This window comes from Meleagris gallopavo, chromosome 1 (assembly GCF_905368555.1).
Source record: "Meleagris gallopavo chromosome 1, MGAL_WU_HG_1.1, whole genome shotgun sequence".
Lineage (NCBI taxonomy): Eukaryota > Metazoa > Chordata > Aves > Galliformes > Phasianidae > Meleagris > Meleagris gallopavo.
Genome location: NC_139404.1, coordinates 152,832,738 through 152,858,276, shown reverse-complemented (window position 1 = coordinate 152,858,276; position 25,539 = coordinate 152,832,738). Strand labels below are relative to the sequence as shown.

General features: G+C 40.0%; 2 protein-coding genes and 1 long non-coding RNA gene across 3 annotated transcripts in view; 2 read left to right on the top strand and 1 right to left on the bottom strand.

Moving 5' to 3' along the window:
• LOC146545713 (uncharacterized) overlaps positions 1–19,034 on the top strand; it is a 40,506-nt gene extending 21,472 nt beyond the window's left edge. The window contains exons 3-5 of the long non-coding RNA XR_014880893.1: positions 3,144–3,521; positions 5,500–15,135; positions 15,815–19,034. This is a non-coding gene — a long non-coding RNA (uncharacterized LOC146545713). The remainder of the gene's footprint in view (positions 1–3,143; positions 3,522–5,499; positions 15,136–15,814) is intronic.
• Positions 1–25,539, top strand: part of UCHL3 (ubiquitin C-terminal hydrolase L3) — a 252,357-nt gene that overhangs the window by 54,508 nt on the left and 172,310 nt on the right. The window lies entirely within an intron of this gene.
• The window catches only part of TBC1D4 (TBC1 domain family member 4), a 107,098-nt gene continuing 94,173 nt past the window's right edge, over positions 12,615–25,539 (bottom strand). The window contains exons 15-20 of the mRNA XM_085215736.1: positions 24,563–24,721; positions 23,799–24,043; positions 21,425–21,584; positions 18,644–18,813; positions 16,527–16,703; positions 12,615–14,891 (exon numbers count right to left, since the gene is read on the bottom strand). Coding sequence (XP_085071862.1) covers positions 14,673–14,891; positions 16,527–16,703; positions 18,644–18,813; positions 21,425–21,584; positions 23,799–24,043; positions 24,563–24,721 — 1,130 coding nt within the window. The 3' untranslated portion in view covers positions 12,615–14,672. The remainder of the gene's footprint in view (positions 14,892–16,526; positions 16,704–18,643; positions 18,814–21,424; positions 21,585–23,798; positions 24,044–24,562; positions 24,722–25,539) is intronic.

Here is a 25,539-nt window from a genome sequence, read left to right as displayed (position 1 = left end):
AGGACATTCAAGACTTAACCAAGGTTTCTAACCCTGCCTAACTCTTCCAGCACATATTTTAATAAATATAAATATATATTCTATAAATTATTTCACTAGACATTGATGTATATATTTACTGCAGTTGTATTAAAACTTACCTTTCATTTCTGCTTCTAACAGCAATCATTCTCCTCATGCACTCTATCTCCCTTGTATTTTAAAAAGTTGTCTCATGGCTCAACATTCTAAAATAATCCTCAGTGATGTCAGCTCCCAGTTATCTGTTTCTAGTGGGTAACTTCAGTGGTACTTCAGCGGTGACATCTTCTGCCTGTGCACAGCAAATTCAGTTTTGCTTCAGTATCTTAATTCAGCAGGAATCACTGGAAAGCATTTCTCTGAAATTGAGAGAACAATGAGATACTACAGCCAATAGCACTGTGATTAAAGGACGTAGCACCACATTCATAGAATTAAAACAAATATATATCTATAAAATGTTATTGTTGTATATATTTTGCAAATTTACACAAAGCCCAGATTATTATGATGATTATTATTTTCAGTCTCCAAAAACAGCACTGCAAGCACCCATAACACTGTTAGAGTGATAAAGTTGAAATTTTTGGTGCTATTTTCCTGTTAGGTGATAGAAACAAAATAGAAAATGACTAACAGCATCACTATTTTTACAAGTTTGCTCACAGTTAAGTTTTGCAAAAAGGAGCAGGAGATATTTTTATTACTGCCTTCAAGTATTCTTATTCATAGTCTGGCAGTACTGATGGCTATCAGAAAATGACCATCTTATTCTATAAATACCAATATAAGCATATTTTTATATAATATATGTAGCAGCATGCTATATCTCACTCTTGAGTCAGAGCACTGCAGAGGCTTCATGTCGGAAGCACTGATGTTGTCCTGTTTGATACCTCCCCTGCAAACCACACATACATTTCTCCAACTCTGCTTTTTGCCCCCTCACACTTTTTTTTCCAGAAAAGTTGTTCTACTCCTTTCTAGCAGCTTAACTTCCCAGCCCTCTCTCATCCTTCCTTGGGGGTTACAAGGAGGTTGGTGAGAGAGCAGAGGAAACCAAGACTGCTCCTCAGCCCCCAAAGACTCACCCTTGCCTTCGCTGTCCACACTGCTCTGTGGAGTTCTCTGCTTCCAGTTTTCTCCACCATCAATCAAACGTGACACTTCACTTGAGATTTCCAGGCAGAAATATAAGGAACAAGAGTAGGAAACACTGAAAAGGTCTTAATTTCTCTAAAGATTACATAATTTCTCAGTTGGCAGAATCATCACTATCTCAGCTTGGCACCCTGCTTCTCTTTACCCTGCTGCACCTGCAGTGGTCTTTGCCTTCTTTGAGCTGCCTTGTTTCTCCTTCACCAAACCATAGAACTGTTTGAATTGCAAAAGACCCTTAAAAGACACCTAGTCCAACTCCCCTGCAATGAACAAGGACACCTACAGCTAGATCACAATGCTCAGAGACCTGTCAGCCTGACTTTGAATGTCTCCAGGGATGGTGCATCCACTTCCTTTCCAGGCAACCTGTTCCAGTGTCTCGCCAGCCTTATCATAAAAAACATCTTCCTTATATCCAGTCTCCATCTCCCATGCTAGTTTGAAACCACTTCCCCTTGTCCTGTCACCACAGATCCTCTAAAGAGTCTGTCCCCTTCCTCCTTACAGTCCCCCTTTACATACTGAAAGGCTGCTCTCAGGTATCCCCAGAGCCTTCTCTTTTCCCAGCTGAACAACCCCAGCTCACTCAGTCTGTCCTCACAGGGAAGGTGTTTTATCCCTTGCATCATTTTTTTGGCCCTCCTCTGGATGTGCTCCAACAGGTCTGTCTCTCCTGTTCGGAGGACTCCACTTCTGGATGCAGCAATTTTTTGCAGTAATTTTCCTTTCCTTCCAGCATACACAGCAAAGAGCAAATAACACAGCTTGTAGAGCAGACTGCGGTCAGAAAGCGAGCAAGTGAAACACTTGCTTTTGCTGACATTTCTTTGTTTCCACAGCTATTAGGGACAAAACTGAAGAAGGAAGTAGAATTAGCATCTGAACCAGATTTGTATTGTGGTTAAAGAGTCGCAAACTCTGCTGAGAAACTCTGATAATCTTTTTGCCTTTTTTTTCTTTTTTTTCCTTTTGCTTACGTCTAATGGACTCCTATTTAATTGCTCTGACAAAATTTGCCTTGTGGAGATCAGATAGAGGATTTGGAAGAGAGAGTAATTGTTAATGCCTGTAACAATTAGATTATGTAAATGAGAAAAGTGCTTCAGTACTTAGGTAGCAGACTTTGCAGAAAGCTCAACACCACAAACCTTTGCAGAATCAGTGTTAAACTTAAAGTTAATCCTGCATGGTATAATAGCCTTGACTGTGTGGCTTTTCATGTGGAAGGAAGGGCAGTATTAGCAGCTGTTGTAAAAAGATGCCCAAAAGAAGCTACTCTCAGCACCCAAGTCTTATTGCTTTACAAAATTACAGAAATATGCTATATGCTCTTTATGCTTGGGTTTTACGTATCACACAGATGCAACACATAATTTATCATTTAAAAAGAGGGAGAAGCACCAAAGATACCAAGAAGACGCTGTTGTATCTGTAGGGTTGCAACAAAGCCAGCCCCAAGAAGCCATATGCTCTAACTGCCTACCTCAGTGTCTAGATTTTTTCTGAAACAAAGAATGGTTCTTCACTCACTGTTCAGAAGCCAAGCCCATGGATGAGGGTTTTCAGTACACCATGTCTTGGTTCAAAAGCTCATCTCTTCTTTCCCAGATTTCAAAAGATTAAATGATGCTGAACTCAGTGTACTGGAAGGAGGAGAGTTATATTCACAGTGCTAAAGGATTTGGTTGTAGATGCTTCTTCCTCCTTCCTGTGCTATAGAAATGGAAGGGGACAGTTACACCTTGAAACATTTACAGTTTATGAGAAAGTTTCTGGCAGAGCCTGAAAGAGAGATCATGGACCTGACTTGTGACTCAGGACTTCATGACGACAGGGACCTCAAGCATGCAAAAGAAAACTGGCATCTAGTTCTTTTCGTACACTCAGTGCAACCCTGGTCCTCATCCCCTCTTGCAATTTGTGACCTATCCTTTCTCTTTTTTTCTCCTTCTCCTTCCCAGCATTTGGCCATCACGCTGTGTCTGGAACTGGTTGCTGTCCTCAGAGCACTTTATGCCCTGATCTGGAAGTCTGGGATGCTACGCAGAATACACCCATGATGATTCAGGTGGAGTCTCAGTTAGAGAGCTCCTCCACAATCTGGACTGTCACAGGTCCATGGGACTGGACGGGCTCCATCTTCAGGTGCTGAGGGAGATGGCGGGGTTGATTGCTGAGCCACTTGCAGCCAGCGCTCCTTGTTATCTGGAGAGGTCCCAGAGGATTGGAGGCTTGCCAATGTGACTTCCATCTACAAGAAGGGCCGTAATGAGGATCTGGGGAACTACAGGCCTGTCAGACTGACCTCGTCAGGAAATGTTATGAGCAAATCTTCTTGGGTGAGATCACATGGCATGTGCGTGGCATCCAGGGGATCAGGCCCAGTCAACATGGGTTCATGAAAGGCAGGTCGTGCTTGACCAACACATCTCCTTCTACGACTGGGTGACCAGACTGGTAGATGAGGGAAAGGCTGTTGATGTAGTCTACCTAGACTTCAGCAAAGCCTTTGACATGGTCTCTCACAGTATTCTCTTGGGGAAACTGGCTGCCCATGGCCTGGAGAGGTATACCCTTCTTTGGGTAAGGAACTGGCTAGAGGATAGTAGTTAATGGAGTTAAATCCAGGTGGTGATCAGTTAGGAGTGATGTTCCCCTGGGGTCGGTACTGGGGCCCATCTTGTTTAATATCTTGATTGATGACCTAGATGAGGGGATTGGATATACCCTCAGTAAGTTTGCAGATGACACCAAGTTGGGAGATAGTGTCAATCTGCCTGAGGGTAGGGAGGCCCTTCAGAGGGATCTAGATAAGCTGGATCGCTGGGCTGAAGTGAATGGGATGAGGTACAAAAAACCCAGGGGCCAGGTCCTGCACTTTGGCCACAGTAACCTCATGCAGTGTTATAGACTTGGGGCTCAGTGGCTGGATGAGTGTAAAGAGGAAAGAGACCTGGGGGTGTTGATTGGTGCTTGGTTGAACATGAGCTGACAGTGTGCCCAGGTGACCAAGGGGGCCAATGGCATCCTGGCCTGCATTAGAAATAGTGTGGCCAGCAGGAGCTTGGAGGTAATCATCCCCCTGTACTCAGCACTGGTGAGGCCACACCTTGAGTACTGTGCTCAGTTTTGGGCTTCACACTACAAGAAAGACATTGAGGCCCTGAAATGTGTCCAGAGAAGGGCAACAAAACTGGTGAGGGGTCTGGAGCACAAGTCTTATGAGGAGCAGCTGAGAGAGCTGGGATTGTTGAGTCTGGAGAAGAGGAGGCTCAGAGGAGACCTCATTGCACTCTACAACTTCCTGAAAGGGGAAGAGTTTGGCCTCTTCTCCCAGGCAACAAAATGGACCCAAGGAAACAGCCACAAGTTGTACCAGAGGACATAAGGAAAAACTTTTTCTCTGAGAGAGTGATCAGGCACTGGAATGGCCTGCCTAGGGAGGTGGTGCACTTCGACATCCCTGGCAGTGTTCAAGAGGCGTCTGGATGAGGAGCTACGAGACATAGTTTAGTGGCTTGTGATAGCAATGGTGATGGGAGGATGGTTGGACTAGATGATCTTGCAGGTCCTTTCCAACCTTGTGATTCTATGATTCTGGACATATCACATACAGTGGGAGAGAGCACATCTATTTCATGACAGATGTATCGAACCAGGCCCCAAACTCCAGCACCCTCTCTATCTACACAAGGCATCTGCAGCAGCTCATTCTTCTTCCACACTACCCCTGACATCCCCAGGCAAAGCTTCTCTGCTATTTATCTTCCTATCATACACAGGATGGATTACAGTGCATTTCTGTGTTCGGGGGTTTACATTGACGTGTACTTCAGATTCCAAGTCCCATCGGTTGAAGGGAAAAAAAGGGAAAAGATGAGCAACTTAACTGGATGAGAGCAGTGACTCAGGCACCAGCATGGACACTGAGAGCATCACTCTCCCCTCCTCCCCCTTTCCTGCCTCTCCCAGCTGGACATGGTGGCTGGAGAGCCCAGTCTCAGGCTCTAGAAGCAAAATGGACAGAAGATTCTGCAGGATCCAGGTTCACCTCAGAGAGGAGAGAGAGAGGCTTATGCACATGCCAAGCAGCAGAAAATCTGCTGTATCCCAGATAGCCTGAGGGTTCATGTTTTGTTTAATAGCGTGTTCATTATAATTTCACTCAAAGTATACCATAGGAGATGGAGTCAGTAATTGAGAGCCTTTGAGGGTCTAATCACACTCATTATTTGAATCTCCAAGTATAATAACAAACACACAAACTGCATGGGTTGTCACTGTTGCATGTTTTCTCTTTACTTATACTTTTTCAAGGATGCCTTTTCTAGAGAGAAAAGAGGGGAATTGGTGAACATATTAGGACACGCTGCAGCCAGAAAGAGGTGGATATCAAAATGAGATGAAGTGGATTTCCTCTTTGGAGATGTCTCTATAAAAGCCATTGGTGAGCGTAAGGAAGACTGAATCAAGTCTCCCTACTTCTGACAGCAGGTGCTTACAATGTAGTTGTGTCTCCCCAAGCTGATCTTAATCATCTTGCACCCACTCTGCTCTTCTTAGCAACCTACTCTCACCCCCCTTCCTACCTCATTGATTTAATGGTAAATCTCTTGAGAGACTGTACATCTTTTGCAGTCTTACCAGATTTGTGTTGCAGCATCTCTCTAGGCTTTGTTATACCACAAACACTAAGTATTGTTTCCAAAATGTAGGTTCATCACTTAGCAAATTCATTTCAGTGCTTTGGGTCTTTTTGTAGGTTCTATCTCGGATGCCATGATCATTTCAGGCAGTGCTAGAAAAAAGGCACATTTTTTTTATAAACAGTAAGTAGGAGAAATGTCAAGAAGCCAGAAATCTTCAAAAATTGGCACATTACCATGTGCTTTGGCATAAATAAGCTACTAAAAGACAGAAATGTCTGCCACATCCACTTTATGACTTCCTGTCACAATTCCATTTCTTCCTGCTCTCCCACACACAACCACTTTACATTTCCTGAGCCCTATCTAATGAAGCAAAAGTTTACTCTTGCTCTTTTTAACTGTGTTGTGCTGGCTTACACCGAGGACAGATAAAACCACCACCTTCATATGCAAGGGGTTTTACAGCCACTCAAATCACAGAATATTAGAATGGCTTGGGGACCTCACGGATCATCATACTCCAACACTGCTGCTACAGGCAGGGTTCCCAACCACTAGATAGTACTACATCAGATTGCCCAGGGCCCTATCCAACCTGAGGCCCTGGATCTTTAGCAAGGAGTTAGCCATGTCAGGCACATAAAGTATCTTCTTGCACTGCTTATGTGTAACCTCCACAGGAGCGTGTGCCCTTACTCCAAGGAACTGGCATATAAGGCTCCGCCTTTTCACAAGATCCATGCAAGTGCATTTTAGGAAGCCACAGGGTTCTGACACTGTTTCTTCAGCCAGCAAAAGTGAGAAAGCATACCACACACAAACCAAGGAAATGGTCAGTTGCCCCACCCTTGGTGAAGAATGCAAGCAGCAGTGGAAAGGCTGCATTCGTGGGAACCAGCTGGCCTGAAAGGAAAGGAGATACACAGCAGGATCCCATCTTCCTGCAGAGGCAGCAAAATAAGAGCATTTAAGAACAAACATTGAGGAGAGCAGGAGTTGGCAGAGAGGCATTTGGAAAAAAGAAAACACAAAGCAATAAGGATAAAGCAGGGACACTTGGGAACAAACCACTAAGTAAAAAAAGTGGTAGTGGAGGGGAACTGACGATAAAGAAGAAGAAGGAAAAAAAAAAAAAAAAAAAAAAAAAAGGAAAATATTCAGTAGAAAAAAAGTAGATGAGGAAGTAGGGGAAAAAGGACCCCCCTCTCCCAACTTTAATATTAGGTCTTGTATTTTACTCTGCGAAGAAAATCAGTGCTGATGTGCAGTTGAAATCAGGCTGTAGAAACAGCTGGTACCAAACATCAGAGCTGGGCTACCTTCCATCACACCATCATGTTTCAGAGAGTCACAGAAGGGATGAGGTTTGCAGGGACTTCTGGAGGCCATGTGGTCCAACCCCCGGCTCCATCAGGACTATCTGGAGCAGACTGTGCAAGCCCAGGCAGCTTTTGAAGATCTGCAAGGAGGAAATTTCACAGCCTCTCTGGGCAACCTCTGCCAGCACACTATCTCCCATAAAGGACAGAAATGCTTCATGATGTTCAGAGGGAACTTCCTGTGTTCCCTCTGTGTCCATAGTCTTGTCCTGACATTGGTTCACTGAGAAGAACCTGGCTTTGTCTTTTTTGCATCTTCTCTTTATGTATTTATACACATTGATAAGGTCCCCTCAGAACTCTGAGTTCTTTCAGAACTTTTCTGAGTCTCGATTTTCTCAGCCTTCTTAGCAACAAGGACACATGGCTAATTCGTGTTCAACTTGGTGCCCACCAGGACCACCAGGATCTTTTCTGTCAGGCTGATTCCCAGCTGGATGATGCACAGCACGTACTGGTGTGTGAGGTTTCTCCTGGTGGAGGTCCTAACAATTCTCACTGAGCATCATGAGCTTCCTGTCAGCCTCCATCTCTCGTCTGTTGAGATCCCTTTAGACAGTAGCATGATTTCCTGGCATATCCTCTGCCCCACCACCCAGATCATTAATGAAGATATTTGTTATTGGCCTCCAATTTGACTTTGTCCACTGATGACCATCCTATAGGCTCAGCTGGTAGACTAGTTTTCAATCCACCTCACTGTCTGCTCATCTTGCCCATACTGCATCAGCTTATGAGCTTCTTAAGGGAGAGAGCACTGAATGTATTACTGAAGTCAAGGTGGGAAAAATCCACAGCTCCCTCCCATTACAAAGCCTGCGTTTCATCATAGAAGCTTATAAAGCTGGTCAAGCATGACTTCCCCTGGAGAACCCAGGCTCCTATTACATTCTTGGTTTTCTTGTCCTAGTATGACTAGGAACAGTTTTCAGATTTAGCTCCTCTATCAATCTCTCCCTCACCCACTGATAAAACCAAATAACCCAAGTCTTTCCCATAAGGATAAGTTTGTTGTCTGTCTTGCACAAAAAGATTTGTGGACTAGATAAATTCTAAGGCAGAAGAAAGAAGAGAGTGGGGAATAGTACAAACCAGGGGCTGTTCTTATGCAACTGCCCCACTTTTCTTTCAAACACAAAAGTGTTTTCTCTCCCTCCACAAGGGTATTGACAAGCTTCATGCAAGTATGCTTTAAACTTTGTATGAAAGGCCTGGTAGGTGTGCAGGCCACCTTATCTAATTTTTTTAACCAAAAAAAGCCAAAAAGAAAAAGATCTTCTATTATTCTTTCGAGTCAAGAACTGTACTTATTGGTCTTTATTAGAAAACTGTTAGAAGTACCACTTGTTGATTTATTACACATAAGCACATATTATTATAAAAGCAGTAAAGTCACTGTGAGCAGTTCAATGGTGCAGCATACCTCTCTTTCCTTTACTGTTCTGTTTGGAAGGATTGATGTTCTCCCAAAAAGACTGCACCTTTGCTCCTTTCACAACAGCAGTACTAAGAGTCAGCAATGAATACTTATTTAAGCCCATGAAAGCTCTCAGGTTTTCCAGATTACTGCAATGGCAGAAGACATGAGTATCACAAATTTCAGTTGAGATCACAAGTTGGCAGTGCATCCAGCACCAACTGTGACTGCTCAGTGGCCAAAGGGCATCATGAAGTTACTGCCAGCAGGGCTGCAGGCTGTACAGGAAGGAGATGTGTGTAGCCATTGAGGTCTTAAGACCTTTTCCTACTCTCCAAAGCCTTAAGCACTGCTGAATAAAATACTTTCTAATAGTTTCTTAAGTAAATATGTGACATCAAGAAATTACTCTGTAGATTCTCCCCCATCTATATTTACCCAGGCATAATACCAGCTGCCTATGCAATTTCTGCCTTGCTAATGCACAGCAATAATCATAGATCCACCCACAACCCATCTATTTTGGTAGAGCACAGAAATAGACATTAAACCTATAAATGTCAGAGCATGCCTTCATTTTAGATGTTGGTATTATTTAAATTAGCACTTGTATGATGTTACCACAACGTGATAGCTTTTCAAATGATGGTGTATTGCACATGAAGTGTACTGGCCCTGCTTTAAGCACCTTCAACCCATTAGGCCCATCTATAATTTGGCACTTTTAGAAATGCAAACACATTTGTAGAAGAGATGTGGTCTCTCTGTTTATGCCCAGGGGTCCCCAGGGAAATGCTGATGCCATAATCACCTGCATACAGCTGAACATTAAGCTCTGCTCAGTAGGTGAATGCGCTGTGCATGCATTGTCCAGATGTATCTGGGAATAGCTGTGTCTTGGTGGCTGGATGCATCCTCCGCATTTCAATGTGACATCTCAAAGCAATACTGTTGGAGGGAAAAATTCAAAGTGTAAAATGGAATTAGCAAGTAATGTTTTCTCTGCACCTCTGAGAAAAGATAGTAGGAAGAAATCCTTCATTTATGTTCCAATCACTGAAAACACAATAGGATTAATTAGGGAAGCTTATTGCAAGGAAGTCTTGCTTAGAAAAAAAATACAGAATCACACTGCAGGTAGATCAGCTCAGGGCTGGTTCCAAGAAACAAAAATAAATCCTGCTGAGCCAGAACAGTTAAAAGGAGACACCCAGGATCAGATTGCTGAGGCACAGCGTGCCCATTGTAGAGTGTAAGAGTGGTTCCACAGTTCCCTTGCACAACAAAAGAGGCTAAACATCACAACTGAGGGCACCCATTTCTGAGAAGGCTGCATCTATCATTCAGCAAGCCGTCTTATTACAATAAGTTGTTCAACTATATTTTGTTACAAATATTGTGCAAACAGAGCACCATAAGACAGGCTAATCATTTACTTCTCTTAACCCAGAGCCATGGTGTGTTCCTTGCATGTGTTGTGTGGCAGAGAAGCAGTGCTACCATGAAACTCACACATGTAGAGATGCGCATACAGAAGCAACAGTGACATCTTGTGGACAATGCTCAAGTACAAATTTAATAGCTCAGATTTCTCCTGAAGCATTCATTGATAGCAGACTTATCACTGAAAGATTATGACAAATGTGTTTTGCCACACTGGAAAACCACACTTGACTGAGTTCTGGGACAGCATTTGGGAACACAGTATCAATACATGGTCCCACAGGAGGCATGTGACAACAGGATTTTAGTTAGTATTGGGCTCCAATGTCCCCACTTACTCTGATCTGGTTTACATCTGTGCTGTTTCAGTATGTAAAACCCAACTGGAACCATACCTTTCAGAAGCACACAGCCTGCATGAGATAAGACAAGGGGGAATGGTTTTAAACTGAGGGGAGGTTTACGTTAAATATTAGGAGGAAGTTTTTCCACGCAGAAGGTGGTGACGCACTAGAACAGGTTGCCCAAGGAGGTTGTGGATGCCCCATCCCTGGAGGCATTCAAGGTTGGGCTGGATGTGCCTCTGGGCAGCCTGGTCTGGTGGTTGGCGACCCTGCACATAGCAGGGGGGTTGAAACTAGATGATCTTCGAGGTCTTTTTCAACCCAGGCCATTCTATGATTCTGTATGATACGCCCAATTCACAGGAGTGGACATGTCCTCACCTGTAGCACAGAGTTCCCAAATGCAGTGCAGCGATGTCCAGCCCTCCCAGAGCCACACAGAGCCTCTGCTCCTTTCCTGGATGCTTAGTAAAGTCACACAGTTTTGAAAAAGCTGCTTCCAGGGTCTGGCTAACCTGAATCTTGCTTTCATGCTGTGCCCCTGACTATCTGTATTCTCCAGGACTGCCATTATTTCAGGCAGTCCACTTGACTTCATTTTTTGGAAAATGAAGATAAATTTTGTTCTTTTACAGTCTCTAAAACGACCGAGGAAGGCAAAACATGTATCAAATACACTGAAGAGCTAACAGTGACTGTAAAAACTGAACTATGGAAGTACAGAATCAATGATGAACCTCCAAAGTGATAATGCAGCCTGACAAAATGATGCATATTTTACAGCTCTAACACATCTGTCAATAACCACCTATGACAACTATGCAGATTGAGTAGATATTCACTATTATTTGTGCCCTAGCTAAGTCACTTCAAAGCACAAAAGCTATTCATACTAATACTTATGTAGCTTTAGGTTTAAATTGAGTGTCCAAATTCAGACCCTCTGGACCATACAACAATATTAAATTCTTAGAATAAAGTGTTATAATTGCTCTAATTGCAAATTGCTCTGCTTTCTTGCAGTAATGTTATTAAGCAAAGCAGTATCATGATGAATAGGAGATAATCATCCCACTTCAGATTAGCTGGACGTATCAGATCGTGCTTTCAAGCCAGACTTAAATTGGAACATGCCATTTATTAGAATAGTTTTTCAGTAACATCTGATCATCTTTTCCAGAAAAGTGAACAAAATACAACTTCAAGACACCTTATATAAGTATGGGGCCTCTTAGGAGGAGGGATAAGAATAACTTTCTGGCCAAGTTTTCCATCCATAAAAGATGTGAATACCAGAGAGTTCCCTATGTTAGCCCATCTTACCATACTGACCTATTTCAACTGCATTCCTAGCAAGTCGTGTTCCTTGCAAGGCAGTTTGCTAGCTCCAAAGAGTTCTACTGTATTAAGCTGAGGCAGAACAACAGCTTTGAAAAACTTTTTTTTTTTTTTTCCCCACAACAGAAAGAAAAAGGGAAAAAAGAAAAAAAAAAAAAAAAAAGGAAAAATTGGACTAAACCCATTAACCATCCCTTCTCCCAAGCATATATGCTTGCTGTTCTGCCTCTGGCCTACTGCACATTAGATTTCCCTCTCTACAGTAACACAGCTGCAACCAGAAAAGAAATAGCCCCTGTAAAACTACCTATAAGATAGAAAGGGATAAAAGAATAAACGGAGAGAAACACACACCTTATTCACAGTCTATTAAATGATTTTTTTTAGCTCTTCATCTGAAGGAAGTCTGGAGAGTATCTGCATGAGGGTAGGTTTCAAGTTAGACACCGCAGAGATACTCTGTTACAAGCCACACTTGTGTCCAGAACACAAGGATATTAACAGACGCCTTAATGTCAGGAGACACTTACCTCATTGCATTTTCAATTCTGTAGTTTATTCCTACTTGTTGCTATGGTTCATTCCTCCTCCCAGGTCAGATGTACAGTACAGAGTTCATCAAATCACTATTCTCAAAATATTTACACACTAAACATTCTACAGAAGAAAAATACCTTGTAATCCATTAAGAACTATGAAAATATTTTCCCAGGAAGAATTTATATACTCCCCACATCCCTTTATAAATCCTGTTCTGTCACAACCAGAAACTAAACAGCTCCTTTTCATCTTTCATGTAACCGGCACTACTGACAGTAAGATTGGTACCTGAAGTCTAACAGAAAATAGAATTGCCAGAGGCTGTGGGAAATGCAGCAATGACATTTATTGGAATTTCTCCAGGCATCACATGAAAAATTTGATAAGTAAAACAGAGGATAAAGCATATCCAGCCCATCTTAAAAAAAGATGCATCGGAATAACCTTGATTCTTTCTAACACACTACTGCAGTTCCTGGGATTGGTTTTCTCTATGAACAGCAGCTAAAACTTACTTTGAACAAAACAGCAAAAGAACTGCCTTTTCACTTGGCATTTCCCCACCTGGTACAATACAACACACAAAGTGTGTAAATACTTAGACAGATTCCACATAAATTTATACACAGTGTTAAGACCTCACACCCCAGCTGTGAAAAGAAAGACTGTTAAGTAAATCGATATTTTTAATCAAGTAAAACATTATGGAAGTAAAAAATAAAATAAAATAAAAACCGAGAGACCCCAAATCCTTAAGTTCCACAGCAGTGTGCAGCAAATCAGCACTGTTGTTCCTCCCTTTTAATCATGTTAAAGATTACATGGAATTGTAATACTTTTTAAGTACTCACTTTCTAAATTGGACTCACTTTCTAAATCTTATGCATAAAGACACTGCTGGATTTGGCACTTTGCTTCATTGTTTTTGTTTAAAAATGTTTCCTGAAAGACAGTATAAATTGTAAGAGATAACGTGAGCCACAGTAACACCCCATTAACAGTTCAGACATGCACTCCAAAACACGTGTCTATACAAATTTATCTAAGATTTCTCCAAAGTTCCACTCCAAAACGTCTTCAAATCTAAAGACATCTTTTTCAACTGTTATAAAGATATTTTCTTCCTTGAAACGATCAGAGCTTACTTCACCTTCTGCTCAGAACACATAAATCCGTGATTTTTTTGTTGTTGTTTTTCAAAGGAGACCACAAAGCAGGATTAAAACATGAAAAACCTGAAAAGCATTATTAAACCACACCCATACTTCAGAATCATCTCTGAAATGCATATTCACTATATGAAAATTGAAAGGTACGTGTCATGTTTGAAACTTACTCGGTCCTCTCTCAGTGCGTTTAACACTCTACTTCCTGCAATCGCCTCAATTTTCTTTTCAAATTAAATTTAAAAAGTTTTCTGGCTCCCATTAAGCTAAGACAAGGCTTCTTGCAGTATTTCTTTGGTTAAACAAGAACCTTTTACATGCCTACGTAAGTATCCTGTGGAATTAACATCAGAATAAATACTGCTCCACAGCTTTACTTGCATCCCCCCCATCATCGCTGACCAGTCCCAGGTGGAAACAAGCAGGCTAGGATGGAGGCATCACTGCTTTTGTAAGTATAGATACTTATTTCTTAAGTCTGAGTTACAAAGGCTTGAGATGGTGATGTGATGCTTTTTTTTCAGGTCCAACATGCATGTGGAAGCACACTGCTGACCGATACAGCCCAAGCATGTGGAAGCACACTGCTGACCGATACAGCCCAAGCAGTGAATAGCACTAGAGCTCCTCCTGCATGAACCAGGCCACGATACTTATTCTGCATTACTGGTCTATGAGCAAAACGTCACTACAATTAGAAGAGAGGCACGCATGAGTTCACACAGATTTTCCATAGAAGATGTCAAACATGCTGCTCTTTGAAGGGAAATTACATTCTTTTTTTTTCTTCTTCAAGTATTATTCAACATATATATATATTTATATGTATAAAGACACGCTATCTTCATCATTTCACTACAAGATAATCACATCCAGAGTGAAATTGTAGTTCACTATTATCTTGGCTTTGAGTACTCAAATTTATCTTTTCCTTTAGGTCAACTCTAAATATATATCTACTCATCATAATTACATGTGAGAATCCTTTATTTCCCCCTTGTGATTTATTTACATAATCATAAAAAAAAAATTAATAGCTTGAATTTGCATACTGAGATTTGAAGGCCCATCTGTAGCTGTAAGTGTCCCAGCACTAGTTTTGGATAATAACATTGCCTATTGCTAAGTCCTCTGAAAGCAGCATACTCATCTTTTAATTCCCTTAATATCTGAAGAAATGCTGCCCTACAATACCCTGGTTTATGGCTTATTCCTTATTTTGTTTTATTATTTGGATTGTAGTTTACTTCTTTCAGGAGCAATTCACAGTCAGACAATGCTTCTGCAGGTAAGTACTTAATTATCTGCTCAAGAGTCTTTTGATATGTTATCTTCTCCTGTTCCAGGGACTGAATTGCAGTCTTCATTTTGTTTTCTCGAGTCAAAATAGTCTCCAAGCTGGATTCCAGACTCTGAATTTTAGCATGAGCAACCTGTAAACAATAACGTTATCTTTTTAGTAAATCAAGATGTTCTGAATAACATTTTTCTTATGGCATGCTGTTTGGTAACAACATCACATAGCTACATAGATGTTTCTAAAAGACATCCATGTAGGCAGATGATACAAGCGATTTCTACTGTATACCATGCATTGAATCTCCTTAGAGATGCCAGATTAATCTGAAGGACTTCTGAAAGCTTTACACAAGGAAGGAGATACACAAGCTGCAGCAAGTAAGCAACACTTGGGAATAACAAAGAACAGAAGTTACAGGGGAAAAAAGAAAATTGGGAGCATTAGTAGCACTGAAAAAGTGCCCACTGACAGTGTGGGAGCAATGAGAACCCTATGAAATAAAATTAGCAAGGTGGAGAGATGAGAGAGGAAGTGAACCTTAAAATGGTTAACTTGAAAAGTAGACAGTGTTTCCTCCCCTCCAACAAAAGACCTACAGTTTCTCCTGGGAGTAGGACACTGAATAGAAATCAGAAACCCTGCACCTCAGCAGATGCAAATGCCTCTCCGTAAGAAGTGAGGAAATTCTGACTAATCCCAGGTGAGGGCCAAAGCAAAGAACAATAATGAAGAAGCAGTACAAACAAAAAGACAAAGAGTGTAAGGAACGTGTGAAGACACATTATGACACAGTAGTCTGGAAGAATAGAAGAACATTTCAAATTATTAACTCATAATTATTCTATGCCCTTGGTGCATTTTTAGAACAGAGATCAAAGGTCAGGCAGTAGTCAAAAAATAACAATAATATAGTAAAAATAATGATAATGAAAAAGTAATCCTTATTTTCAACAACACCAGAAGAACACTGCACAGCAATTTCAGCCCATTAAACAGAAAATTAACAATGTCTTGATCTCCACTTTTTTTTTTTTTTTTTTCTGTTTCTCTCTTCAGGTTTCTTGAGATGAAGTCTCTGAGACTTTCAGTATGTTTGTTCAAGTAACACTTAACACCAATAAATGGCCAGGTGATGCAAAAAGAGCTACTCTTTCAAGAAAATGCAAGACAATGCATATAAGAAAACCTGAAACAAGTCTTGGTCATTTTTATTGGAGAAAGGCTGAAGAGTGAAGGAGGAAAAGAAGTCTTTGTAAAGCATGACTGAATCAAGCAAGGTTTCACGGGCACACACCTTTATTCAAGTCTGCTACAAGAGGCCACCTTCCAAATCAAGAATAAGACTAGGAGCTTCATCAGACAGAAACAAAAAGATACTGCCTACAAAGATCTGGAGAAAGTAAGCCTACTCAACTATGGATTATTTCTTAAAACTCCTCAGTAGAGAAGCAAGGTGATGAAGGGACAGAACTGTTCTGTTTTGTTTTTTTCCGCAAGACGCATAAAATTTAACCAACAACTTTTATGTGAACTATAGAAATATTTTGAGAAAAAGGAATCTAAAACAAGAAGGAAGAATATAAGGAACAACAAGCAAGTTAAAAATGCCTAACAGAAGCAAATCCTTGTAATCGTTGTAATGCTTAGCTGCATAAGGTCTTACAATTAGAACATTTCCCATACAGTTAAAAAAAAGATACTTGATATTTGCTATCAGTTGAGCCATAGGAATGACTTCTCCACAAGTTTGTGATCTTTACTCATTTACCTGTAGCTTCTCCAACAAGTCCATGTTTTGCCTTTTCAGGTGGTTGTTTGCCCTCTCCAGCTTCTCCAGGGGTTCACCATCATCACAGAGATTCACATTTTCCTGCAGTTCATCCTGCAGAACATGGTACTCTACTTCATAGGCATGCAGCTGTTTTGAAATATCCATTTCAAATACCTGCCATGAGATACAAGAATTTTTAACTACATTGGAGAGACCGCACATTTATTCCATTTGAAAGTTTGTCTAAGAGAAAACTTTGTTTATTCTTATTTTTTTCCTGTAACTTTCAAAAATAAACTATTTTTCAAGCAAGAATATTTTAGCATATAGACTTTAGAATAAATCTGATCACTACAATGTTGCCAAGTATCACCTCTTACTATCAGATCTTATGATCTTTTGTGCAGGAGTGCTAAGTTGAAGACAAATTTTTATATAATTTTTTTAATTGAAGACAAAAGGGTGATCCAAGACAACCATCAGGGTCATACTGTTTGTATACCTGGTCACAACATCTCAACTTCTGAAAGTTACCAGATACTTTATACTAGGAAGGATGACTACTATGACATCAATGCTGTTCCCTATTACAGAAGTCACAAACATTTCACAAATAGAAGATATAAATAACCTTCAGGTTATTTAAAACGAGACAGTACTTAAAAGCATTTATTCTAGATAAATGCCATTTTTCTCTGCTGACTACCCAGTCAACTATCATTGCACTGTAGTCCTGCATATCTTTCATTATCCTGCATTTTTCTTTCATTCTCTGCAATAACAAAGGTCCTGAGAATGACAGTATTATGATAGCCAAATGACTCCACCTACAGCAGCCCAGGTAGGAGTGATATGATGCAAGCAGTGGGCACATGAATGCAGAGATCCAGAAGGCTGACCAGCATGGGACCACACCACAGGCAGGCAAGTGACCTTCAACATCAGCTATGTTGACCCATGTATAAATACACCCATTTCCACTGAGGCAACATAAACTGTTTACTTGATCAGATATGGCTCTGCACAAAGCCACTTCTACCATTCTCATCATAGCAAGGTTGCTCTGCAATGCACACAGATTGCAGGACAGAGATTTATTTTCCACAGTATCAAAAACACTGAACTATCATCTCTGCCACTGCCAGAATTACTGAGGTGTAAAGGTAGACACTGAACTGCCCCAGACAGGTTCAGCATTGCTATCACAGTCAATACAAAGAGGAAGTGAAGATTTAAATGACATCAACAAGTGACTTAACTGACAGCACTTGAATCATTCTAGTGTTAACTGAGCAACAGGAATGCATCAGTATTAACTGAACTCCTGCATGGAGAGATGTTTTTTTAGAGCTCTTCTTTTATCTCTAGTTGCCAGATGAAGAGGGAAAACTGCTTACCCATTCTCAGCTCAGGTACTAGACTGAGATTCACGCTCAATTTGCATCTTCATTGCAGAGAAAGAGGATGTGGAGAGATGAAGAACCGAAGCACTCTCAGTACTTCACAACAAACTGTAGGCGCTCTCCTACATCAATACCAGTAATTCTTTGTCTATCTTTCATTTGCAACTTTTGCCACCAAATTGCAGTGACACTGCTTTTACCCTTCTAAAGATGAAATGTATTGGAAAAGTCATGTTTTTCCAACAGCTGGGAAAAGATAACCTTCTTTTGTATCTTTAGTACTAACAATAACGTAGCAACTGAAGTCTTTCTAAAATGGGAGTTCAAAACCCGCTGAAAATTCAATCATCACACAATCACAGAAGGGCTGAGGTCAGAAGTTATCTCTTGTGGCCATCTGGCCCAAACCTGGCTCCATCAGGGCCACTTGGAGCAGGGTGCCCAGGTCCACATCCAGGCAGCTTTTGAAGATCTCCAAGGAGATCCCACGGCCTCTCTGGGCAGTCTGAGCCAGTGCTCCATCACACACAGTGAAGAAGTGCTTCCTGATGACCTATTTCTACACAAGTTACTGGGAAAATGAATCCATTGCATTTCACACCCAAAGGGACATCCTGAAAAGACTTCTACATACTCTGTAGGCCCTCCTTAGGCACAGACTTCTAAAAGTAAACTAAATTGAAAAAGAAGTAGAGAGAAAAACAACCTTACCTGGGTAATAATCTTTTCCATTTGAGGTTGAGTCATATCTGGAATAGTGGTTTTAAGAAAATCAACAATATTCTCAAAACTCTCACATCCCATTATAGCTGTCTCTTGACTGCTAAGTAGACTCAGTGCTACTTTAAATATGACTTCTGTTCCTTGAAGAAAAATAATGTCTAAAAAAGAAAAATAATTGAAATACCTTGAAAATGATTTTTTTTGTTTTATTATTTTATTTTAAAGCAAACATACTGCAGATTTATTCAGTTCAGAAGTGCAACCTGTCTTACTTCAGCATGACGCTAAAACAGATACAAGCATTTCCTATCATCTTGCAAATGACATGCTGTCTATGTCTACAATAGTTGTCTGCAATAAACATTTCATTACTCCCTACTCAGCTACAGACTGTTAAATAACTGCTAACTGATTTTAAATGCATCTGTGACTGAAAAACAACTGGGAAGTGGATCACATCACAGCATATTGATGTTTTGCTGTTTTCTACATGCAGAAGCTAGTCACAGAATTGTTTGAGTTGGAAGGGACCCTTAAAGGTCATCTAGTTAAACTCCTCTGCAATGAATAGGGACATCTACAGCTACATCAGGTTGATCAGAACCCTGTCCAGCCTGACCTTGAATGTCTTTAGGGATGGGGCAACCACAACCTCTCTGAGCAACCTGTTCCAGTGCCTCAACACCCTTAATATAAAAAAAACTTTTTCCTTATGTCTAGTCTAAATCTCCCCTGTTCTAGTTTAAAACCATTTCCCCTTGTTCTATCTCAATAGATACCCTTCTATAGAGTCTGTCCTCTTCTTTCTTATAGCCACCCCCCCTTTAGAACACTGACAGGCTACTGTCAGGTCTCCCCAGTGGACCTTAATAGTCCTTAAGAATGATCATGAGATTTCCACTACCAACCATACCTTTCTCAAAATCCATCATAGCTATCACATTAGCTATAATTTATGCTTCAAACCTTTATTTATATATACCTATTTATATATAATATATATATATATATATATATATATATATATATATATATATATATACACACACCTATATTTATTATAATAATTGCATGGATGTGAGGGGAACATCCAGGCCCTGCACAATTCAGTCGAGACAAGCTGCACAGAAATTAGAAATCTGACTGCTAACTAAAAGCTCACTATCAGCAGCAGAACAGATGCTACTGAGATGAACACAACACATGAGCAGTTCAGATAAGCCTTCTGTGCTCTTGGGCTTCATCACACCGCCAAGAGCAGGGCTCTACTGCTGAACATCCTAGCCTCCAACAGTTATACCGTGAGGCCATCCCTGATCCTAGTCTGACACCATGGGATAGCATCAGGACACCACTGAGGCAGTCATACTATTCAGACAGTTTCCAAAACTTTCTCTTCTCAAGTCTAGGATACACATTTAACCAGTACAAGTCCATTCTATAAGCATATAATTTTTAATTGGTAGACATCAGCCATCTGTTATCAGTATGCGACAACTGCATGTAAGACACTGAAGAGGCAGGAATCCAAAGCACTAGGAAGTAAAACAGCATGTTGATTTCCCAATTTTGAAATAAAAACATGCCTTGCTCAGCTCATTTGACAGAGTAATAAACTCTAACCTAAAGAATTAGTTTTCCAAATCAAATGCCCACTGCAACTGGGGCAAAAAAAAAAAAAAACCAACACAACAATCAAAAATCATCACACTTTTGTCTTGAAAAATAGAATCAAAAAGAAAACACATAAAAATGCTTGAGTGTCCAGGAATTTGATGATCCTACTGGAAAGGACATGAATTAGTAACACAAATACTACTGAAAAATATAGAAATCAGTTGTTCACCCAAAGTGTAGTCAGAAAACATTTGCTGCAAAAAGGAAAAAAACACAAGTCTGGAATACAGAAATTAACATATAAAAACAAAGTAAGTAGACAAGATAATCCTTGCAAAGCAAGTAAAAAAAAGAAAAAACTTCTAATAATAAAATATGAGACAGAAGATGTACATTCCTTAAGGAAATAGAAAAATGAAAATCAAATGGAAAGGTGTCTGTTTTAAGAGGAAGTATATATTTGTTGCAGATTTGCACATAGTGAGTTTTACACATGGAACACAACAAAATAAAATAAAATGCTGCATTAGTAGGGGTTTTATTATGCTGGCAGTTCTTACCAACATTAAAAGAATATAAAACCAAGTACTTATGCTGACACTGAAAATTACAAGGCATAATCAATATTTAAACTTCTGTACCATGATCTAAAGAGTATCGTGGAAAACTACTGAAATAAAATAGGAGGCATACTAACACGAATACTTAAAACATCCTTTAAGTCCAAATTAACTTGAATTTTTATTTATCAGAAGCTTTTCAGATATAGTTCCTTAAAAACTAATACATTCTTTTTCTTCTTCACCGTGCTGAAGTTCAATTTGCAAGTTTCATGAGAACTTTTCTATAGATTTGACTAAACACCTGATGCACAAAATGCATTCACCATAAACTTTCTTCTGTTTACACTTCACAATTCAAATCCTGACTACTAACAGAAAATATAGTTAATTGCTCATGTCTGATGTTTCAAAGAATTCGGTTTCCTCTTCAAAATGGAACTGACATCCCAGTATGAGAAGTATTGCTACTTGACACCCAAAACAGTCACCCCAAACATCACTAGTATATAGAAAACTATTCCCTTTGAATTTCAAAATACAATGGACAATGTCATTCTATTTATTATTGCAAGAGAACAATCATTCTTACCAAATACTCTGGCTACAAATCCCAATGGAAACTGAGATGCAAACAGTGTAAGAAACCACGGTGCAGCATAAAGACTGGGGCTGATTTCATTTTCTTCAAGATGATTATAGAGGTCTCTGTGGTAGTCGTGAAGAAGCCTTGACAGCTGATACATCTGAATCTACAGTGCATCAGGGGAGCAGGGGAAAGGGAAGTGAAAAAAGACTAATTCAGCTTTACCTTTCATATTTCACTCAAGAGATATTAACTTCAATATAGATGGCACTGTAAAATGAAGCTTAATTGCTGCTTAGGGCCTCAGGTGATATCTACCCATATCTAAACAACTCAGTCCTAATGAATTAAAACCAACATAATCATCAATAACAATGAAAGTTTGAACCTCATTATTAATTAAAGAAGTATCAGTTCAGATTCATAAACTTCAAGTAAGAAGAGAACATACTGATCTAACTGGATCAACACACATAGAATTGCCATCTTGGATCAATGAAAGTAAAAGTAATGTAAAAACCTCCCATCAACACATCACAACTCTTAGTTAAAGAATCAAACTACTTCTGGCTGAAATTACCCATTTCAGCTTTCATCCTTTGAAGCTTGCCTATATTTTTGCTGCACTTAAGACTCCTTCTCTACAGACATCGCTTTGGACAGCTTCTGTACCCCCAGAATACACTAGATGAGTCTATAGAGATGTACCAGGTAAGTATTTCCCAGCACACCTCCCTCATGTCACCATTCCAGAGAAATTTAAGATATTGATACAAGAAAATGCTGCTATATAACCTCTCAAAAGGTACAACGCAAAGTTGTTAAAAGTTGCTATTCCATGCCAAAAATAGTACTCTGTGGCAAACTATTTCCTTATGATTTTGATTTTGTACTGATTTTAGATTCCAGAGTAAGTTGCTCATAAAAAGCAAAAAATAAGGAGCAGAAAGATATTTATTACTTGTTAGGTGCAATTCTGCTGTTACCAGTGTCTTGTGTTTAATATGACTCTATTCCTTGAGACGAAAATGACTCAGTGGATCTAGCTTCTTTCCTACTTATAACCGTCATGACTATTCTCTATCACAAACTGACTGCATTTGAAACTATCAGTCAGTGTCCACAGATAGATTGCTTCTCATTCTAGCAAGTTTGCTGTATTTGTGCATGCATTTGAATCCTTGCTTTAAATGGTAAGGATGCTAATTAAACACAGTCTGAATAGTGTCAATAGAAAACACTTTCATGTGAGAAATTTTTAAGTAATATCACAGAGGCAGTAAACCAGTTATAGAGTGGGGTTGTTATGAAATAACAATCTAGATCACTGCTTTTCCCTGAAAATTAAGAAGTCAAGTAAGAAGTTTTATCCTACAGAAACATTCAACATTTTTCTTTATGTTGCATGTAAGCTTGCACGCATTCTGGTACTGTAATTGCAAAAGAATTTGCAAGTGTTCTAATCATACTAAAAAAGAGAACAAAAGACGAGGCTTTAGTGAGATTCTTTAAGTCATCTTCAATAGTTTAGTTTGTTTTCAGCAAACTAAACTTCTACTTCTAACAACTTAAGAGCAAATGGTATGGGAAGAGATGTCAAATCATCTGAAGGGCAAGCAGGGCATTCTCAAAATTAGAAAACTTTCTTCCTACAAGTCTCCAATGAAGAAAGTTTCAAATTTACACAAATCAAAAAAAGAAATCCTAAACATCTGGTCATTCTTGAAGCATCCTAAAGTCTACTACTGCAGCATAACATACAAATGTTAAAAGGGCATCTCCCTAGGGAAAAAACAGTTAAGTAGATCTGAAAGATTCTGTTTCCTTCCTAAGCAGTCTTGAGTATCTGTAGATAACTAGTAAAGACTAATATTGAAAAGTCACCTTGTTTCATTACTAAGCTACACAATTCATTATTTGTCTGTTTTTATTCTGAATTGGGATTTGCAGTGGGAAGAAGACAATGAAAGAAAAGGAGCAGTATGATGCCACATGAGAATGGCCTACAGAGTACACAGACTGGCCACCGGGTGTCACTATTGACTTGACTTAGAATTTTATAACTCAAGTCTTCATGAATTGAAGAAAAACAAAATCAAATTTATCTTTAAACTCTATCTGTACATATGCAAGCAGAGAAAAGCAGACTTTGCAAACAGGAGACCACAGGAACATGTGGCAAGAAAAGTCTGCAAGTTCCAGACTTTTTTGTTTGCAAATTCAGAGGCACAAATGGGTTTAATGGTAACATTTTTTATGCACCTAATTACGTCCAAAACAGAGTTAAGAAGTTTCATAAGCCCCTGGCGAATATGAACAACCTCAGAGAGCTCAGAACTCATTTAAAACTCTGTCTGCTTTAGGAGAGGGTCTGACTTACCTGTAGTGACATCATGTCTGGCCTGTACTGTTTACGAAAGCCAAGGTCATACATGAGGAACTTCAGCATTTCAAAAGCCTGTTCCTCACTCATATGTAGAAGCAGCACTCCAGCTACAAAGCTTATACCTTGACAGTAACCCACTTCCTTGTCCAGCAAAGAGTATGCTTTCAGGAGATTGAAGAGCGATAGCTGTCCTGCTCCCAGCTGGGTAGAAAAGTAAGGATGTGTAGGGAATGTCCGTCCTGAGGTAAAGAGAGAGGAATAGTTGATATTCAATTCCTCCAAAATAGAAAAAAAAAAAAATACAAAAAAAACACACACACACAAAACAAACAAACAAAAAACCCAACAACAACAAACCCAGATCCATAGATAACAGCCTTCCTCTCTTCCCACAGGCCTCTTCCTTTCACTTAGATATGCAGGTTGATTTGAGTAAAAGCAATATTTTACCACAGGCTTCAGATTGTATCCACTGAACTTATTTCATATTCTCTTTTCCTGCACATAACTTGCAGAAATGACTGCTCAATTCCTCTTTTCAGACAGACGTAGAAGAGTGTAAATAAGAATAACATATCTACGAAATGACCTGCTACAAGGACACTAAGTGACACATGTAGAACATATTCTCACAGTACAGAAAACTGTGTTCATACAGCAGCATCCATCTCCAGCAACAGCTTTCATTAAGACTGGTGTATTTACTCTCAGACACATGAAAAACATCAGAAGAATTTCCCAGCCACCAACAGGCATACCTAGATCTACAAGGATGGCATGCTGCTGAGCTGTCAGTTGTTTCAGAAGCTCTTTGTAAGAGACATCAGGAGGCTGCTGCTTGTCTGGCAATCTGTGTCTGACTCGATGCTGCACAGCCAAAAATTGCCAAATTTCTCCTCGACGACTTTTTGGTACACCTGCAGGTCAGGCAGAACACAAGAGGCTTAAGTCAGGGCATGACGTTTGTGCTGTAACACACAAGAATTTGCTTTATGAAGTCTTAGCTTAACCAGCTCAGAGGATCCCTTACACCTTCAGAAGTTCTTCACTACATACTGCATTCTCTCAGCTCAGTCCCACTAACTAAACATTATCTACAAAGTTATGATAATTGAACTGAGCAATTTCATTAGGCAACTGAGGTATAGACATTACTTAGTTTGCCACCTCCGGGCTGTTAGCCTTCAGCAGGAAAAGATACACAACTCTATCTAGAACAAGATAAAGAGCTACTTTTAGGACTATGACTACATATCCTAGAATCACAGAATAGCTTGGGTTGGAAGGAACCTCAAGGATTATCAAGTTCCAACCTCCCAGCCACAGGCAGGGTTGCCAGCTGCTAGATCAAGTACTAGATCAGATTGCCCATGGCTCCATCCAACCTGGCCTTAAACACTTCCAGGGATGGAGCACTCACAACTTCCCTGGGCAACCTGTTCCAGCAGGTCACCACACCCTCAGTAAAAAACTTCCCCCTGATGTATAATCTAAATCTCCCCTCCTTTAATTTAAAACTATTCCCCCTTGTCCTATCACTATCTAACTGTATAAATAGTTGATTCCCCTCCTGTTTATAAATTCCCTTTAAATACTGGAAGGCCACAACAAGGTCTCCCTGCAAACTCCTCTTTTCCAGGCTGAAGAAGCCCAGTTCCTCCAGCCTGTCTTCGTGGCCCTCCTCTAAGACTCTCCAAAAGCTCCACATCTTTCAGACATAACACTACCTACTTTC